General features: G+C 37.4%; 4 protein-coding genes across 6 annotated transcripts in view; 3 read left to right on the top strand and 1 right to left on the bottom strand.

The window, feature by feature from the left end:
* Positions 1–8,480, top strand: part of LOC106173169 (uncharacterized) — a 29,794-nt gene extending 21,314 nt beyond the window's left edge. For all 3 annotated transcript variants that reach the window (XM_013554204.2, XM_087018549.1, XM_087018548.1), the window contains exons 5-8: positions 3,951–4,083; positions 4,687–4,787; positions 5,952–6,131; positions 7,619–8,480. In XM_013554204.2, coding sequence (XP_013409658.1) covers positions 3,951–4,083; positions 4,687–4,787; positions 5,952–6,131; positions 7,619–7,654 — 450 coding nt within the window. In that variant the 3' untranslated portion in view covers positions 7,655–8,480. The remainder of the gene's footprint in view (positions 1–3,950; positions 4,084–4,686; positions 4,788–5,951; positions 6,132–7,618) is intronic.
* Positions 223–3,938, top strand: LOC147760701 (UDP-glucuronosyltransferase 2A3-like). The gene has a single exon (XM_087018546.1). The coding sequence runs from the start codon at positions 885–887 to the stop codon at positions 2,445–2,447; it is 1,563 nt and encodes a 520-aa protein (XP_086874672.1). The 5' UTR covers positions 223–884; the 3' UTR covers positions 2,448–3,938.
* Positions 8,481–9,492: 1,012 nt separating the features above from the next.
* LOC106173136 (uncharacterized) lies at positions 9,493–12,310 on the top strand. Its single transcript, XM_013554138.2, has 4 exons — positions 9,493–9,837; positions 10,780–10,880; positions 11,235–11,414; positions 11,892–12,310. Exons 1-4 carry the CDS (start codon positions 9,591–9,593, stop codon positions 11,934–11,936), a joined length of 573 nt encoding a protein of 190 aa, XP_013409592.2. The 5' UTR covers positions 9,493–9,590; the 3' UTR covers positions 11,937–12,310.
* A 1,713-nt stretch (positions 12,311–14,023) lies between these two features.
* Positions 14,024–20,729, bottom strand: LOC147760700 (uncharacterized). The gene is made up of 3 exons (XM_087017593.1): positions 18,910–20,729; positions 17,119–17,204; positions 14,024–16,858 (listed from the first exon to the last, which is right to left on the bottom strand). The coding sequence occupies exons 1-3, from the start codon at positions 20,567–20,569 to the stop codon at positions 16,286–16,288; spliced, it is 2,319 nt and encodes a 772-aa protein (XP_086873719.1). The 5' UTR covers positions 20,570–20,729; the 3' UTR covers positions 14,024–16,285.
* Between the last annotated feature and the right edge of the window lie 223 nt (positions 20,730–20,952).

Below are 20,952 nucleotides of genomic sequence, written 5' to 3'. Positions count from 1 at the left end.
TTCAATCTAGTTTATTCATTAAAAACAACAAAAGCTACAAGTTACACATATTCCTTAAGAAGGAGTTATATGAGTTCTTTAAACACAAAAAAGCAAATATCAAAACTACTATGTTCCATGTATATGCATGTCTGAACCAGCACTGGTATTGGGCAAAGTCAAACTTTTGGCGGCTTCCTTGTACTTTTAAAATAGTTGTTGATACAAATCTGACATTTTGCCAAGACTTGATGTAAAAAAAAACTTAGAGTAACTAATTGTATCAGATAGTGTATTTGAAAGAATGCTAGTATCAATCATTTATAGTGATCTGTGCAAAACGGGCCATTCAGTACTGGCCACAACGGGCTGCATGTACCCCCACAAACCTCTTAGACCCCATTCCCAGAGATAAGATCAATCCAACTAGTTCGACCTAACTCCCTGGGGGTTCACACTAAATAGCTGTCAGCCAAGCGGGCACGAAAGTTAATTATCCCCTTACCGCTTGTAGTAGGCGTGATGGACATTTAAGCCGGATAATCTGACAATAATTTAGTGAGACTCCCCACGGGGATAGATCAATCTAAAATCTATGGGAATGCGCCCTTAGAACATAGAACTACACATGCCAAGTAAACAATAGAGCTCCATTTGGGGCATATGTTGAGTGCTATTGTGAGTATTTTTGTTATTCTGTGCCCTTAGTGGCACTGCATGCCTCAAAATAAGGGACATCACTGTCTTCATTGTGTGAATGGTGCAATGGCACAGCCCAGAGGTAACACTGCATAGTAACTAGGTATGAGTCTGACCCAAAACATTCTTATCAGCCTGTGGCCTTAATCTTAAGCTGTAAGCTTTTCTAGGTTATACACTGTTCCATAAGCGAGACAACTTTTAAAATGCTTGCATTTCATTTACTGTGGATGCCTATTTTGACAAGCGTTTGTGAGGGTGCAAAGATATTTGTTTTTCCACTCACCCATGTATTCAATTCAAGAACATTCAATATGGAAAAGATTGCCATCTTGCTGCGAGACCAGGGCCACGAGATTACCATGCTGGTTGCAGACCATTATAAACCAAAGCTTGACCTAGCTGATGTGAAACTGATCAGATTTCATATCATTGAAATTGAAGTCAACAAAGGTGGAGTGTTGGATCTTCAGACTGCTCTCGAAGATGATCCAGTTATTTCTCTTAAACAATCAGACCAACTTGATTACTTCCTTTGCCATGCATTGTTCAGTGATAAGGATACTTTGATACACTTGAAAAACTCCAACTTCTCACTTTATTTCTTTGATCCTTTTAATATAGCAGCAGGTACTCTTCTTAATGAGTATTTGAAAGTGCCATCAGTTGGTTACTGGAACCACGGCTTTTGGAACCCTTGGTACATTTTTCATCAACCCATTTTTTACTCATTCATGCCTAACATTCCCACTGGACTCTCTGACCATATGGACTTTTGGGAAAGGTTACACAATTATGAGGTGGACCAAAGTATTCAAGGCTGGCTGGATGAAAAGATGGACTATATAGAAGGGCTCAGATTAAAGTATCTTCCAGAGGAAAATATTCCACACATGAAGCATGCATTTGAGAGGGTTTCTCTTATGATTGCTGCAAATGCCCATTTTGCCTTAGATTACCCCAGACCAGTCATGCCCCATGTCAAACCTATCTCTGGACTCCTGTGGACGCCAGCAAAACCTCTGCCCAAGTTTTACAATGATATTGTTACAACTGCTACTCATGGGGTTATTCTACTAAGCTTTGGAACTATTGTGCCACATTTGGAAGAGGAAAAAGCAGAAGTGCTTGCAAGAGTTTTTGCTCAGCTTCCCCAGAAGGTAATTTGGCGCCATGATGGAAAAGCTCCAAAGTCACTGGGTAGTAACACACATCTGGTAAAGTGGTTTCCACAGAATGATCTTCTTGCCCACCCAGCCACTAAACTGTTCATCACCCACTGTGGAGTAAGCAGCATGTGGGAGACCCTGTACCATGCAGTGCCTGTGGTGGCCATTCCTCTCTTTTGGGATCAGCCCCAAAATGCCAGAAAATTAACAGATCGTGTTAAAGTTGGGGTTTCCCTGGATTATCTAACCCTTACTGAAACTAAGTTAGAAAATGCCATTGTAAAGGTCATGAATGAAAAATCTTTCAAAGAAAATGCAGAGAAGATTTCACTAATTTTGCAAGACACTCCTATGTCAGGACAAGAAGAACTCTTATTTTGGCTCAACTACACCATGCGTCACAATGGACCTCTTCACTTTCATTCCCAAGCAGCTTATAGTTTAAACTGGTATCAGTATTTTCTACTGGATGTCATTGCTTACAAAGTGGCAGTTAAATGTTTGCTCATTTCTGCTTATGCACTTCTTGCAGTATTGTCATGGAAACTAATAAAAAGTGTAGTGAAATATTTTCAGCAGGATAAATCAAAAACTGCATAATTTTGCCTGGGGCTTTTGGCTATATATACTGAATAGATTAATATATTTATTATATTTAGACAGAAAATTAGACTTGGAGCTGGCAAAGAAATATATAAATGAAATGAATAATTAATGTGGTATGCGCTCTTTTCCAATGTTTGTAAATAAAATGTCAAAATAATGTATACCTTGTTTTTGCATACCAAAATACTTTCAGCAGGTACAATTACATACATAGTAAATACTGCTTAATTTTCACTAGGCTTAGCTTTTTTAAGAAAATAGAGTGCAGTAAGATATTTTGACTTGAAACATGAAAATCAAAACTTTTTTTCAATACAGGTATATATTTTATAAATTTAATGAACAAATATCATAATTCATATGACATGCTTTTTCCCAATTGCTGTTAATGAACTATCATGAAAGAGCCAGTCTCCCTCTTTTTAAGTATATTCCACTTGCAGGACATTGACTGTCATAGACCTCAACAACTCTTTTTGCATGATCTCAGAATTGTTACACTGGACATGCCCATCCATAAACCTAAACTCTTGACATTTAGTCTTCCTCTGCGTCTCTTTCCCTTGATTTTTCCCTGTGACCACTGAACACTCCAATCCTCCCTTCTCATCATATGTCACAGTCAGTACCTAATTGTAAAACTGTTTAGCTGAGTGGCCCTTCATAACTATGATCTAACACTGTACTAACACTAGTGACTAACTGACAGTGACTGTGGCAAATTCACAAAAATCCACAAAAATCACAAAAAAAGTTTTTCTTCAATTTTACTGGTACTTCACTTAGGACTTTAGTGTTAATGTAACATACTGATAAAAATAAAAATGTCTGTTCTGCAGTATTTGTTTCATTCACTAAAGTGTGTTACTTGTTTGGCTTTAAAGAATTTTAACAGAGACAAATTGGTTTTTTGTCAAATGTTCTTCAAACTTTAAGAAGTTGTATTGGTTTTATTGTCTTTTATTGATTTCGTCAGTATAGGTCAAAGCATCATTTTTCTTTCTTCTTAACATTGTTTTTTCTTAGTAATTATTTTATTAAAATTTGTTTTACTCATTAAGAGGTACTTAGACAAATATTAGGATGAAGGAGTGATTTTATATCAGATGTATTACTTAGTAAATATGCATAAAACATTGCCTGACTTTCAAGAAAAATAATTTTATATACATAGTTGTAATATGAGTCAAGTATGCCAGCAAAGATGTATATGTGACATCCACTCGTTTAATTTGCTGTATTGGAACATGCACATGAGTGTAAAGCCTGAGTAGGTGTCACAGTATACTTTGTTTTGGCAAATTTTGGTAGAGATGTTGAGTTCTTTTATCCCTGATGTATACATGTCATGTTATTGGATGCCTTCAAGATTACCTGTACCCACCAGTCAGTCAGGCTGTTTTCCAATTTTTAGTTTCTTTTTTCCTGCTCTTAATTACCACCAATCTAGAGGCTTTTGATGCAATATATTTACTTTTTATTACATTTTCCTTTCAGAATAACTTCATAACAAACAACATTCTCCAGTTCATTTCTCGTGCTAGTGGAAGGACACTTCAGATTGTGATGTCACCTGACAGCAGACTTATTGTAGATGGCCAAGGTCCAGATGATCCACAGAGATATAACAGTAAGATCTCCTCAAGAATACATTTCTGAATACTATCCAATGTCCAAAATTATTTAACAGATAGCCGTTTTTGATTTTATTACTGAGTTAAAAAGTCTGTTTAGAGTTACAATTGAAAGCACTTTGCCTCATCATCCAACAGTTTTAAAGTTCATTTTTATTTTACTTGAACCAGATGCCTAAGAATATTCCAAAACTTACGTATATCTTGGTGAGGATGATGTAATGTCGTCTACATCGTAAAATTTTTATGTATACATATAATAGAATATTATGGATTATATTATGAAAATTAGAAAAAAAAAACATGCAGAAGCAGCTTTTAATGATAATTATCCAAATAAATGATAGACTTCAGATTAAATTCTATGTATCTTCAGTAGATAAGAAGTAAATATCTTAAATAAGGAATAAAAGAAACTGCCCACTGACCCTTTAAACAAAGTATGGAAGATTGGTTCACTTATAATTTAAATTTTAGCAGTGTTTGTGGATGATTTCGATTTTAAGCAAATTTTTTTAGAGATCTATGTTGAATTCCTTTATCACTGATGTACATGTATGAATGTTGTGCTGTTTAATTATTTTTTCTTCTGTTTTTAGGCCATTGGACAGTAATAAATGAAGGCAACCGGATAGTGCGCCTCCACAACAACTATAATTATCTATGTATTATCAATGGAAGCACCATGGTGGTCAATTTTGTGAGTAGTTTGGTGTTATCTTCAATAAAACAAGTTGTAAAAACAAAGTAAGAATGCCAAGGATATGGCTCCATCTTCATCTCTTGCAGAAAGTTAACAAAGAAATCTCCATGTTGTCTTCTTTGTCGATTTCACCTACCAGTAAACCTGTGAATACAAGGCATACTTCTTGCTTGTAGATCTACATGTACTAATTTTCCTTTCAGTGTGGTTAACTCATTTTACATTTTTGATAGGTTATATTTCACTGCATTGATGACTGCTAGGCTTCTTTGTTTTAACCTCATCTCTTAGTAGTGTTTTAACTGCAATTTGTATCTCTTTAAATTCTGCTTGTTTTGTTTTGAATGTCATGTTCAAGACACTTCCATCTTCAGTTTACCAGACTTAATGTTTCATTTCTTTCATTTTATAATTTATTGTTTCATTGAGCTCTGCATGTTAGACAGCCAGTGGCCTATTACATTGTACATTTCTATTGGAAGTGCATTCCATCAACTTCCCTGCTAAGGGTGTAAATCAATACATATAAGTCATTTGGTTAAGATATAGTTGAGGCAAATCCTGGAAACTGTCCTTGTAGATACAGTGCCTACACCTGCAGGAGCCCTCTTTGTGGGACGTGAAATTTGTAATTGGAGTTAACTGAATGCAATTTCCTCTACTCAAGTCTAGTACTAATACAAGTACATGATATTGGCATGGAGTGAGTAGATGTCACCAGTACTTAACTGACACTTTTTTTCTACCATGATATCCATATGTGTTTGTCCTTTTTATAATAAATACCCATGTTTTAGCAGGGTAAAAAGGAATCTCCAGTGGATTTCACACTGGAACCAGTTTCTCAAAAAGTGTCTTCGTGATATACTCTCCCCTGTATCCACCTATTGGAATTGTTTGATAGGGATTATGGTGATAGCAGTTGCTCTGATTGTATCACATATTGTGTTAGGTGTGACAGTGAAGTGAGGCACACTAGTATTGTGTTAGGTGTGATCCCAGTTGAAAATTCAATTAAGTTTGAAGAAATAACAAAATGACAACTAATAAATCCTAGTGATAAAAATGAAAGTTTAATTAATATGTACAGACTATTTTATTATACTTTTTACACCTTAACTTTGTTAAATCAATGAGGTATCTTTTTTTGTGTACTTGAAGCCCCAAGGTTCCCACCTTGGCAATGAAACCAGACTGAGGGTGGTCCAGATTGGAAATTTTGTGACATTTGAATCAGTCAACGAACCTGGCCGCCACATTGGAGTGATGCCAGATGGCACACTGAAGTCTGCCTTAGCGACGGGGAAGGAAGATCATGCACAGTTTGGAGTACGACTTGTTGTAAGTCTAATGTTTTGTTGCATAAAATGGCATACTGTATTAATACTATGTAGGTGATATTATATCACAGAAGAAATTACTTTCAGTCATTATGCTTTTTTAAATAATGAAGTTTAAGGCTTGTGTCCCTCCATCTCTTCCTGTCACCCTGAGTTTCAGAGGGCACTGGGAACCCACCCCTCTGCTATCAGCATTCCTCAGGCACTGATAGATACATTTACCAGTATCTGGAAATGTCAGAGGCTATGCTGGCAGTACAGAGGTAAGTTCCCAGTGTCCCATGAAACTCTGAGTGCTTAATGTGAAATTGCCCTTGTATGGTTTGTCAATGAGCTAAAATTGTAAAGGGACTGGGTGGGATATAATTATATTGTCTTCAGTGTCCTGAAATTGCATGAAGCATCCTTTATATAGTATTTACTCACTACAGTAACTAAATAATTGCCTTTAATGCATAGCAAAAAGGCAAATTCCATTCCCCTGAATAAAAGCAATTGAAATTTAAAGTAAGTAAAATTAAATTACAGTCTGTGCCGTGATCTTTTCAGTTTATTGGCTTTTCAAACAACCAGTTTTCTAAAATCTACTGGTCCACTTGTCCAAATAAAATTTTAATCAGATCAGACATTTAACCCTATTAAAAATTAGTACTAGTAACGACTAGACCTTGACTTTGTCAAATCTTCTTTCATCCATGGAGACACACTCAAAAATACTGGTCACTAAATTTTACTGACTAGTGACTAATGTCGCAGGCTGAAATTAAATGGTCCTTCCACCAATACTTGCATACCAGATCCTTGAAGGCTCCACACTTCAATTATTTCAAAACTTGCAAAAAGAAAGAAAAATCAAGATATTCCTGTTAAATATTTAGCATCTTGAAGGTCTTGATTGTGCACTTGTTTGGCACTGACAAAGACAAAATTTATTATTCTCAGATAAGTTGTAAATTCTGTACTGAAGTGTTGGTAATAAAGCATGACTGTTTGGTTGTGAATCAGGTTTTAGATGTATAGACTATTACTGATGCCAGCCACTTAATATGTTGCAGTGATGAAACATTTATTAGTGCAGACATATGCATCTTGTATTTCACCTGAGTTAACAGAGATGCCAGTGCTTTCTCACCAATGTTTGTCTAAGATACACATGTCAATAATGACACTCCGAACATCTCTATATAACCTGTCCTTAGATCGATTTTAGGGATGTCATCAGAAATAGTTTTTGTCATCTCATCCGTTTTTAATGAAAACTGTTTTATACCTTCCTGTTTGTTTCCTGGTACAATCCACATTTAATTAATGTCTCTGTGTATGGTGTAATGTCATCCAGCATCTTATTAGGTTTTGATGTTAATATGTATAGATTACGTGATTTGTGTAGTTAGAATATGTATTTTATATCTGATATGTTTTGAAATATTATTCAACTAATTTGATAAAGGAACCATGACTCATTTTTTAATTTTTTTTCTGTTATAGTATTCCCCATATCCACCAGCACCACAGAAAAAGTGAAACTGAAAGAAAATGGAAGATGTTATCCTGCCCAGATCTGCTGCTGCTTTCAGAATAATGAGTGAGCCCAAGATGGAAAGAATCAAGTTTCATACTCTCAAAGATTTGTCAGTGAACAGTTTTTTGGTCTAAACCAAATGTTATACATGAAGTTTGTCCTTGAAAAGTGACTCTGATTCTCAGCATAAAGAACAATGAACACTGACCATTCAAGACTTCTGTATTAAGGAATATAGACTTCTTCTTTTCTGAATTATTTATGTAATGTGTTTTCAACTGCTGACAGTTGCCTGACCCAACCCTGCACTTGGATTCAGTGTTTTTTACCATTACAAACTAGTCTTCCTGACATTTTAGAAGAAAATATCAATATCAAATACTTAAATTTGAGGGGTCTTATTTAAAAGCTCTGAAATTGTCATATTAAGTAGCTTTGCAGGATATGCCTTTGGAACGCATGTACATAAAAGTATCATACATTTTACCACAAGGATTTGCTTGAATAACTAATTACTGCCTTCCAATTTTATCCTTATTAATAAATTTATTTATTACTTTTTGGTTTAATTAATTAATTAAGTTATTTTTGCTAAAGAAGGTAGGAGATTTTCTTAAATCTAAATGCATTGACTTGAAAGTGATGACTGTTGTTAATGGTTATAATTCATAATCTTATAGCTGGTCTAAGGATACTGCTGCATGTAACACTACTGGGGTGTAGTGATTGTAAACATTTGGATCATTTGATTGTTTCTATTCTGAGTGATTTTATTATTATGCCAATCACTGCTTGAAAATTGCAAATAAACCTCGAATTTATTGGTCATTTGAGTGCAGTTATTAATGAAATGTCAGAAGGATGTTTCTGTCTACAGTGCATTGTTACATTATTGTTATTTTTGTCTGTTGCTACTACAGATACAAGTACTGGTAGTCAGATGTTATACATGTTTCTCTTTAAATGTATATACTGTAGTCTTACCAATAAAGTGTTTTTAAGGGATTTATATGTTTATTGTTGAAAACAAGTAAGAAAAAGCCCAAATGGCAGATGCCACGGATTATGGCCATTTTTGATATTTTAACTAAAAGTTGGATACTTTACATCTAATTCTAAAAAGGCATTAAGGACATCACAATATATTCTGAATAACAATTTCAAGAACTGTGTTTTGAAATAAAAAATTGATTCATGAATGCAGTTGATCAATTCGTAAAATTACTTGAAAGTTGACAGTTCAGGGAAAAAAATCTGAGGATCTCACTGTTTTATATGTTGTCATTTTGCACCTTTTAGCCTAAAAAGTTGTTCACGCTGTTTTGGGAAAAGGTGAATATTTTTATGTTAACAAAAGTGCAAACGGAAAAGCAAAAAAGTCTCAATTCTTTGGATAAGCGGGAAGCCGCACGCAGAGAAATATATATAAGAGAAATGCTTTGCATGCAATGGTTCAGTGAAAGTGAAACTGGTCATGTGATTATTACCATCATTTATTTTGAAACTGTTATTCTTTTTTTTTTTTTGTTTTGATTTGTTTTTGTTAAGATTTGCTATGAGCTTAAGGGTAAATGGTTGTTCAGCATATAAAATGAAGTGCACTGTACAAACTTCATCATATTTTAAAATTCAGTAAAAAATCCGTTTTTCCATATTGCTATATTTCATGATGAAAAATGCAGAATCAGCTGTCGCATAGGACATGGCATACGAACATTTAATTTATAAAATATTCAGTGATTTCATTAAACTTATGTTGACGAATCCCGCATATCTTTTGCCAGAAGGTTCCATATTCTGCGTGTCGTCAGCTGCAGTCTTAGTCACTCATCAGGTGAGCTCATCGATATCGAAAATCGCATTTGTCATAAGCGCGTGCCTCATCGTACTTAACCATCTATAAAATAGCGCCCGTTGATTTGGCGTTTAGATACTTATATGGGATCTTCACTGACTACTGAAGAAGAAAATCCTGTCGAAACAGACAGCGGAGACGAAAGTAGCGAAGAAACACAAGATACACCGGATACAGGAGAGAAAACAGTCAACATGGCAGAATTTAAGACGGGAAATATTCTCCAGCTCGTGTCAAAATCTAGCTCCAAGACGCTCGAGATAGTCCGCGGTGCAGACGGCCAACTTATGCTTGACGGCATGGGCCCGGAGGGGGCGCAATTTCAGCATGGTATGTCCTGTATTTGTATTAAATATTTTTAGTTTTTTAATTATTACTTTTTTCTTCAGACTCTATGTTTCATTTTCCTTTTAAATCTTGTTTCGGTTTTTACTTATTTGTTTAGTTTGTTTCAGTTTTGTTCCGTTTCATCTGGTTATCTACAAAGTAGCTGCCAATACTACCATCTACCCCGTGAAATGACGTCCTCGCTCAACTCTGTTTCATTTATTTGTACTATTGAATTACTCTGCTTTTTAATCTGTTAAAGTTCTTGGATATAAACCAATTGGCATACCACTCGGCAGCCGTGAAAATTTCATCATTAAACCGGTCAACGGGACTGCTTGATTTTACGTGAAATATGTGAATCATATATGAATCGTGTTTACGTGGCACCGCGTAGATTCGTGGCGCCATTTCCCGCATTATATTACTGTACAGGCACAGTTATTACTTAAAACTGTCACTAGAACTGTTTTTTTTTTCATTTTGAATACCGCGTTTCTAGTCCGCAGACACATTTTTACCATTTTAGTCATAATTATATATACTCTACGCCTACAGTGCAGCTTTCGCACCGTGAAAATGCGGCAGACACCTGAAACCCGCCATTCTACACCTTAACAATGAAGAAAAAAGTATGTGCATATCATAATCATGCACCAACAAACAAAAGCATCCGATTTTTTACATCTTAAATTATTTCATTTCGAGGTTTCTATCACGTATGCCATGAGGTTGAATCCCCGCAGCTTTTAGTTTACACGTAAACCAAACTTCCAACATCAAATTCCCATTAGGTATATATAGGTGTATATGTAAGCAGAGACGTATATAAATAGCCATCAGACATTATTTATTTAGAATAAGAAATGTTTATTCATACATCTTTTACATGTACCATTATATTAGCCCAGTGCGCAGTGTCATCTTTAACTATATTGATTTCAGCCAACTGGACCGTGGTGAAGGAAGACAAAGACGTCATCCGACTTCATAACTGTAACAACTATATCGTAATAGTAGACGGCAAAGCTATGATAGTTAATTATGTAAGTGACCACACCGGCTGTTAGAATACAGAGCATTGCATCGTCATTTAATTCGTGAAGGAGAGCATATAATGCTTGAAACGATATGCCCCCTTTTCTTTGAATAAACCTTGTTAAAAATCGCAATTGAACTGAGATAGCCAAGACTTAAATTCCGATCCTATTATTATTATTATTAATACATGGCACAACTCTAAGTTCAGTTGATTCAAGATATTCAACATTTCTACAAAAATTAAGAAGAAAAAGAGAAAAAGAAAGAAAAACGATAATTATAGTGAAAATAAAGAAAAGCAAATTTAAATTATAAGAAATAACCCTGGGTTTAATTAATCAATTGATTCTTTCCCCCAGCCCCCCGGTGCACAGCTAGGATGTGAGTCGAAATTAATTGTGAGAAAACATGGCGATTATTACACATTTGGCTCGGTGGAGGAAAGCGACCATCATCTCGGCATTAAGCCAGAGGGCGCTCTAAAGGCAGCCAGTAACACGAGGGAAGGGCCGCACGCTCAGTTCACTGTGAAGGTCTTGGTAGGTGATTTCACAACATGTGTTTCGTGTTTGTAGTTCCTTTTTGTTTGTTTGAGTTCTTACATAAGACATTGATGGGCATCTGAGTCGTTCATTTCTAGCCCTTAGCGGCGCTATATTCCAGCCACCTTTAATAATTACGTCATTTCCAACTGTGCTCTATACGTACCTACACGCGGTTCGCGATCGACGTACTCATAACGGGTCGTCTGGGTGACTCCCTATCGCCACTACGTCCATGACGTAATTATCAAACATAGCTAAAAATGTATCTTTTCGTTTAATTTTCTACTTATTTTGAATACTGGTGGTGCCAGTTTACGAATGGAATCAATAAGCAGCCATTCATTGATCGTGTGGCATAGAGGTACTTAGATATAATATCAGACCATCGGTATACATGCAGTTATTTCATCACTATTATGTTACTCTGAACTTGGACATATGCTCTGTATATCTTTTCCTCCATTATTTCAGTACTCTCCCTACGCCCCAGATGAGTACTATCCAACGAAGCAGTAGAGCGCTGGAGTCACTTTGAAACAGGCAACTTCGACATCAAATGTTCATGGAAACAGCGGTTCAAAAGAAAACAGATAATCATTATTTGATACAGTGTATATTATATTTTAAGCTTTGATATGACTAAACTTATTCACAGGAGGACAGGGGGTGGGGTGGGTTTGATAGGTGAAATTAATGGCGGACCCAGCATTCGAGATCAACAAATCCATGTTTCACACACACAGACTTCAAATTGACCGAAATTGCATGATTACTTTGATAAATCTTAAAATGCATGGTTCATCCTTCCTGAAACTCTGCATCTATGTGGCGGTGATGTGAATGTCGTGAATTTTAATCTTATTGTACCTGTAATAAAAATAATTACTATTTGTGTTTTTTTTCATGACTGGCTTTAAACGATTGTGTAAAATAATTACTACTGGAGTTTTTTCAAGACTGAAAGATTTGTTTTTTCTTGGATCGGATTTACTAATTCATGAAAACAGAAATACATAGTTGCCGGTAAAATGGTCATATTAATTTTTTCAAAGATGAAACGATGTAGAGCCGCATTTTGCAAACAACCGCATTTTGTAACCAAATAAAAGGGAAATAAGCATTTTGCAACCAGCTTTAGTGGAGCCGCATTTTGCAACAACACAGCATTTTGCAGACGCACCGCATTTTGCAACCGCAACACATTTTGCTTTCAACTTTTTTTCTGTTTTAGAAGAACTTATATACTGTTAATATAAGACGATATCAGAAGTGCATACTGGTATATCAACATTATTCAATGCGATGGGACTAAATTGGGATGAGAATGGGCCTACCTTGACACCGTGTAATTTAACACCCCATTTCCATAGATTAGATCGACCTACTTTAGATCGACCTAACTCCCTGGGGGTTCACGCTAAATAGCTGTCAGCCGGGCGGACACGAAAGTTAATTACCTCTTACAGCTTGTAGTAGGCGGGGACGGACACTTAAGGGGGGTTATCTGACAGTAATCTAGTGAGACTCCCCGCGGTGATAGATCGATCTAAAGTTGTGGGAATAGACCCTAACACTTTTACTGTAAAAATAAACTGCACTGAGTGACACTATCCTTTGCTATTGTTGAGCAGCTTTGAGAAAAAATACAAACAATGTTTGATATAGAATACTTTACAAGTTCAGTGCGTTTTCCAATTAAGATTGCGATATGATCATTCAACACGGTTTACAGCAATTTGTGTGATGTTGTGTTTAAAACCCGAGAAAAACCATAGAAGTAGGGCTACAACAGGGGCGGATCCAGAGATATTTTCTGACAGTCTCCGAAATTATCTCTTTCTCTCTCTCACACACACATTTCAATACGTTTGGACTTACTAATGTGCAAATTTATTGAAAAGAAAATAATCCTTGTAGTAAAATGTCAAACGTATCCAGTGTTTGCCACTTAATAAGTTGCTGGTTCGAGGCTTGTCCTAAAAGATGCTTGAGCAAACATCTGACTAAAACATCCGACATCCGTTCTACGACCACGGTGATGTGCAGGGGCGTATCCAGGATTATTTGAAGGGGGGGGGGGGGCGGATGCGAAGTTGACCCCCCCACTTGGCGTGGGGTTTGGGACCCGATGGAGGGCCCCGAAAATTTTTGGTATATTAGAGAGCCAACGGTGCCATTTGGTTCGGTTTAGAACTATGATTCTACTAGTCAAAATTCTAATTTCAAGAGGGGACCAGAAATCGAAGGGGGGGGGGGGGTCTGGATTAATTATAGTCGTTGCCTGAATCAGTGTAAAGATATGTACTGGTACATGTACTGGTTCCAGTACAATAGACAAACCATATAGTACTAGTATAATGAAGTTTTGAAGGATGTTTTCACTTGTAAAAGGATACATGCCAGTAATAGAAACATTCAGGTTACATTGTCTTTCCAGCTTCAAAAAATTCCTTTAGGTTCTATATATCATTCAAGTATTCAACTTCCACTTTGACATTATTTCACGCCTTATCAAACTAAACTGCGTATCTAAAATATATTATACCTTTATCATCTCGCCCCCTCTTTAAAATCAATTAACGACATAAAATCACAAACGCAATATATATAGGTTAACTGGTTTTAGGCCAGTTAAGGCCGCTTTTATTTCTTTCCAAACCCAAAATGAATTGTCTTGAATTTTATTTCAACAAACTGGGAATGCATTCAAACCACAATCGTCCAGCGTTATTAACGTCATGAAATTTTTCTTTTTGGTTGTGAAACCAACAATTCACCCAATCCTTGAGACTTTAATAATTCCCATTCCTGACTAATACAGAAGGGAATTTCCGTAGTACAGGTAGTTGTTTCCTAATAGAAATATACTTGAACTTAGTAACTTTCGAAATTTTAGTTTATCGAATTTCAATTAAATTCTGCTAATTTGCAATTAATAAAACGATAACCGTAACCTTTTTCTTTACAACATGACAAATATACAGCTCCAGTTAATGCCCCTGATATTACATGTACAACATTTAAAAACAGTCATCGGATTCTATAACACGGACTAACTTCGCTGCCTTCCGTACGGCATAAACCTTTTAGTTTGAAGATCGATACGTTGACGATGCAGCTGCGCCCTTACGGTTTTTTCATCCGTGGTCAGAAAAAAAAAGTAATTTAAATTTATGCGAGTGAATAACACAGTCTTAAACATATGTACAGTGGAGATTCATGACAGTCAACGTTCTACGAAGACAATATACCTGAAGATAGAGAGAAACTGTTGTCATTCCCCCTAAACCACTGAAGGCGAAAGGGAAAAAACCCAACAACAGGTATCACAATTATCACCATCTCGACTACTCAACCGCAACTGTGCATTGCCATACGGGCTTGCAATTGTAAAAAAATTTCAAGAAACTTAACTTGACAAAATGTCAGAGCCTGTGGTGGCCGTGAAGCCGTACGATTTCGCACCGTCTACCTTCGCCCAGAAAAGTGATCACGGCAGTATATGTGTAACGTGCGGTCATTGCATTGCAAATATAATCTAGGTAAATAAAATTAAGTTGTTAATAACTTAGCGTTAATTATCTAGGAGAAAATGAAGTGGTGGGATTCCTTATTCTGACCACATGGGTGCTAAAAATCGTACATGGGGCTGCACCGACAACGCAGAAGGCACTGAGACTGAAAGGGCATCGTATCCTCATTTTTCCACCGAAAAATCTTTTTACTTGACCTCAAGGTCATGTCAGAAAAAAAGGCACGGCTCTCGCGCGTAATGTAAAAATATTCGCCGTAGCCATTTATGATGTCAAAATATCGCACGGAAAACCGTATACCAAGATTTATATAAATATCCTCCCACTATAATTCACGGTTAATTTATATAAAATAATGTAATCGATATATCTTACACACTTAATCGATATATCTTACACTAACCCTCATATAATCGATTAATCATAAAACCATGCACTATGTACATTGGATGACATAATTTACACAATATAGTCAGTCTCTGAAAAAAAAGAAGAGAAAGTGTAATTACGTGTACATGAAATTGCCTTTTGCAAATCATCAACCTTTGTTCCTTAAAAGCGTCTAACTGTTATTTATCAAATTTATAACAAATTTACAGCTAATTATCTCACAAAGAACAATTTACTAAATTATAATACCAGCCATGCACCACAAGACCTGTGACTGTTTAAAAAGTAAATCAAATGAATCAAAAAGAGAACCCAAGCTAATCTGCTACCCTCTACCACGACCACAGATTGATTTTTTTCACTAGAAATTCACAAATATATGCCTCTGGCTAATTCAACACACTTTCCTGCACTGTCCAGCAAGACGTTATGTAGGGCCTTTGATATATGGCCTCTTGTATAGAGCACTAACCAACTGCATGTATTATTCTAACTGAATACAGAATACTAATACAGCGTCTTGATAAACCAAACTAAAACGCACTCGGAGAGTGCAAGACTCCTCCAAGACGGAACAATTCTCATTGTTAATTAATCAAATAACAACAGCCACTAACATCTAATCGCTTCTAAGCTGTATCATTTCTAATCCTGAAAAGTAAATCAAAACGGGCCTATAACTTATTGAGATATGTTGTTAACTAACGAAAAAAAATTAAAGGGCAAAAACAGAATCTTGTTGGCGGGGGTCATGGCGTCCACATAACTATTTGAGATTAATTTTGCTTAATAGTAAAACTGTAAATGTTTTTAAAACTTGATTATAATTAAAAACGATAAATTACAAAACAACAAGGAAAACATTAGATATCCATCTATGGATTGATAAGCCAAAGTAGTGCCCAGTCCTATATCATTCTCTATATGGTCTTACCCATATAGTTAGAAATTCCACACCGCTGCCACCATCGCCATTAACAACCAAACTCTAGCAATACCAACAGGTACATTTCCTCGGCTATGCCTCGGGGTTGAGAGCGTGGAAGCCCCATGAAATGGCGTAACGGAGCTGTGGTTTGCGGCGGTCTTCATGCAGGCAGAGAACGACCCTAAGCGTATACCCACTGGTCCTCCTGATATCTCCAACTGCACGTTTTGCAGAGCATTTTCCATCCATGCTTTTACTTGGTCAAAAATCTTGCGAACTTCCTCGTAGTGGGCTAGTCTTACGCGAACAGTGACCACTGTATGTACGACAAAGGTGATGGACGTGTTATCCGCGCCATGCATCAGATTACAGGTATGAATAAGTGCCTGCACAGCTCTCAGTACAGCTCCCAATCGCACATCACGTCTGATATCTCTACAGCCATCTCTGGATGTTGGAACCCAGCCACATGGTTCAAAACGTAAGAGAACGGTCGACCGCACTACCGTGAAATTGTACATAAGGGGGCGGCAGTCCTGGGCATCAGGAACAAAACCAGGGGGGCACATTATCTGCTGATCTACAGGCTGGAAAAAAAGGCAGATGTACACTGTATATACACGTATGGTTTTACAACTTACGGTTCAGGGCGGCAGTCAACATTCACAAAGTCGGGGAAAAAACTTCTGACAAAAATAACATCAGAATAGTATCATGGCAAATGCGGGAAAGAATAAATAAAGTAATAATTTACAATTTTTTTTTAACTAAATGCAATTTTCATTATCATCCTCATTATTTATGATTATTGCTGTTCGTTTTCCCACCCTAGTCGTGACGTCATCACCTCTTGCCTGTCTTGGTCTCCCAGGTATAATAGGGCGCGGAGAGAAAGACCGAAGAATCTCGCTGGTGGCGGTGTGGAATTCTGATCTGAATATAACATTTAATTTAGTGAATTAATTAGTGGACATGTAAGCTTGGCAAATATGATCAGTTACTTGTTCTTCAACCGGTCTAATTGTAGTTTACACAACTAGATTTATTTGCTTTAGAACCGCGTTTAGATTCAAATATCGTACCAGCTGAATCGAGCCAATGCTGAGGGGTATTCTCACTAAAATACATTCAGTGTATTAAATGTTTATTTATTAACGTGCCATGTGATATAGATATACAAATCACCCGGCCTCATGGGCCTACAAGTCACCGTACTTTGTACATATAACAGAAACAAAGCAAAAAAAGTGATTAAGGTTGAAAGTTATGACTAAGCAAACACTATAATCATCTTGCCTGACACGCCTCCTTGAGTAGTTATTTAATTAGTTAATTACTCCCTATCAACTCGAAAAGACGTGTAGGACATTTAAACCGATTTTTTTTAATCTGCTATTTGTGGTGACCTAAAATATGCTCCCATTTACAGGTGCACTTAAAGTCGAGGTTTTTGCCAAACCCGACCAAATACCACCATAGGGTTTCAAACAGTATAACCAATTCAGATACAAAACTTTTTCGAGTCATTGATTCGATTTATCCCTTGGCATGTTGACTTTATTTTTGTCGTATGAGAAACTATTAAAAGTTTTGTTATGTGCGTCACTTTGAATCCACGCACGATTACAGATCGTCGATCTTAACACTGACTGTTTTTATATAAAACAAGTATAATAATAATAATAATAATAATAATAATAATAATAATAATAATAATAATAATCTTTATTGGAGAATCGCAACCCGAAGGTTGAAGTTATACAAATTATGTTATACAATTATATATGAATATTCAAGTCAAGGAAGCCTGGTCATTTTAGCACTGATGCACTACGTAGACGGTCTCACCTCCCTGGGGAGCATACAGCTCGGCTGCCATATTAGGCGCTCATAGCTATATCATTTCTGTACTGCCTGACCAGGCCCCTGCTTCAACCCCTTAGTGCTGAGTGCCAAGCGGGGAGACAGCAGGTACCGTTTATAAAGGACTGGTATGTCCCCGGACGGGTTTTTTGAACCCACGTCCTCCCGCTCCGGAGGCGGACACTCTAACCACAAGGCCATCCGGTCGGTTTGATAATTCAATCCCAAGCTGCAAAAGCTAATATACCTTATATCGGAGTGCTAATGACTTTCTTCATATCTCAAAAAAAAAAAAAAAAAAAAAAAAAAAAAAAAAAAAAAAAAAAAAAAAAAAAACGCAATTTTCTCAGTAATTCATGCCAGTTTTCCGTCATCATGAACTCAATAGTTGCTTTTGGATTACAAATGAATACTAATTTGAACTGATATTTCACCTATATTCAGGTATGTATATAATTTCCACACAAACTGATACAAAAGATATCGCACAACATAAAATGAATCTTAGCAATACCAATTACATTTAGCCATTTTCTTTGTGATGTTATTGGCAAAATTGAATTATACCATTTATCTAGACAACACATGCCAAACCTCAAGAAAACAAAAAAGGTTATCCTCATCAAGCGTATTTTATTTCTAAGGTTCCACAATCCTGCTCGCCGAGATTACGAGGGAGGCAAGTAAGCTTAATGAAAATTATTTACGCCAATAATACACGGTTCTATTTTTTTTTACATATGATGTTTCTTATATATTAAAACCTACCACTTACCTTCGCAGAGTAGAAAATCACCCAGATAACACACCATACAGTGGAAGTTCTTGTAACTGTTATCAGCACCGCCAATGACAACAGGGTTGTTGTATGCCAAACAGGCATCTCGTAAAGCTGAGTGCAGGGGGAGTGGACGAGGTAAACGACGCACGCTTCCATTGATAAAACTGAACTTGCAAGGACCGAAGACATTGTCCCCAACTTCCCTGAAGCATGTTCTTAAATTCCATTCCGGTTTCGGCACAAAAATAGCATTACTTCCGCCATTTTTTAGTTTTTTTAACAGGCAATCTGAGGAGCTGCAATTTGCAAAGAAGTCAAATGGTACGTTCTTAGTGGAATAGATGGCGAGTTCCCACGGTTCCCCGCCGCCCTTAACACCATTACAGGTTGCACAGTACTTGTTTCTGAAGGTAATCATTGTATCTGGGTCGGTGACTGGCTGGTACAATAGCGCGTCTTCTGTGAGGCTAGTATTTGAGATATCAGTGCACTTAATAAGGCTTTCCTCTTCCAGCCAAGACGACGGACACTGATCCACCATCCAAAAACTCAGTCCATGCATGTCCATATAGGGTAATGTGGTTTGCTGGTTTTCTCGATATAATGTTGGACTTTTTCTACAGGAGCTTTTATGTGCCAGGAAAATAGACACAGGGTCGACTTCTTTTCCCCCCCGTATCAAAGAAGATGTTTTATTACGGAATGCAGTCGAGGTGGTGCTGTAACTTTCAGAATCTGTTGCGTTAGTACCAGGAATCGTTGCAGATTGCATTGTGTCGTTTGTCCTTCTTAATCTGACAGAGGCAGCGCAGACAGTCGCATTCTCTTTCACCCCATAACAGCAGTCACCATACTGGACACACACAGGATCGCAGTTGCAGTGGACCTGGATGCTGCACAAACCTTTCCTTGCACAGAGCCATTTATACGGCATGAGAGTCACGTCTGGGAAAGAAGAGGTTTCACTGCTGTTGTCCGTTATTATTCGAAATATATCCCTTTGACTAGGGGACTCTTGTGTGACTTCATTGTGCATTCCACCCTCAGTAGTGGGCGACTCTTGTGTAGCATTCACACGCATTCCACCCTCAGTAGTGGGCGACTCTTGTGTAGCATTCACACGCATTCCACCCTCAGTAGTGGGCGACTCTTGTGTAGCATTCACACGCATTCCACCCTCAGTAGTGGGCGACTCTTGTGTAGCATTCACACGCATTCCACCCTCAGTAGTGGGCGACTCTTGTGTAGCATTCACACGCATTCCACCCTCAGCAGTGGGCGACTCTTGTGTAGCATTCACACGCATTCCACCTTCAGTAGTGGGCGCCGACTCCCGTGAGATTCCCTCGTGAATTCTACCCTCTGCAATGGGCGAATCCTGTGTGATTCCCTCGTGAATTCTTCCCTCAGTAATGGGCGCCTTTTTAGTGGTTATCTCTTGCACTCCACCTCTACGATGTTCTTGGTCCATCGTGAATCCTGCAAGCGTCCACATCTCCACATTGGGCGACGTTTGGGCTAATCCAGCAAGCCGACCATTTTCATGGGCAAGCTGTACAAGTATCAGCGTGCACAAACTTATGCGGTTGATCATTTTGTTTTTGAATACGTTATCTTTGCGCAGTCGTTGCACACAACTGACGCAGATCAACATTTGATGGCCATTTATACATCTCCCGCTCTTCTTGGAAGATACGAATATTTGCCGCTGAGCAAAAAATTACCGAAACACGTCGGCGGCCTTGCATACGTCTTGAGGTATACACTCAAGTAGCGTGCATTTAGCGCTGGCAAACAAGAATACTTAGAGTCACGGCAGGACATGCCGTTGTAACCGTCACGGTAATTGGGATAATTAGTTTGTTATTTCGAGTATTCCATGCCGTCTTGTTGATCACCCAGTGCGCTTTTTTTATGCGCGACATAATGCATTGGAGATTTCCGATAGCGAATAATTAGAACGCGGCTCTCTTCACCAACCTTCATACACGGTATATGTCTTTGATTGTGCGTGCCACGAAGTAAATAAAAAAACAC

The sequence above is a fragment of the Lingula anatina genome, chromosome 7, assembly GCF_051362555.1.
Source record: "Lingula anatina isolate TDL-2025a chromosome 7, LinAna3.0, whole genome shotgun sequence".
Classification (NCBI taxonomy): domain Eukaryota; kingdom Metazoa; phylum Brachiopoda; class Lingulata; order Lingulida; family Lingulidae; genus Lingula; species Lingula anatina.
This window is presented reverse-complemented; position numbering and strand designations above follow the sequence as displayed.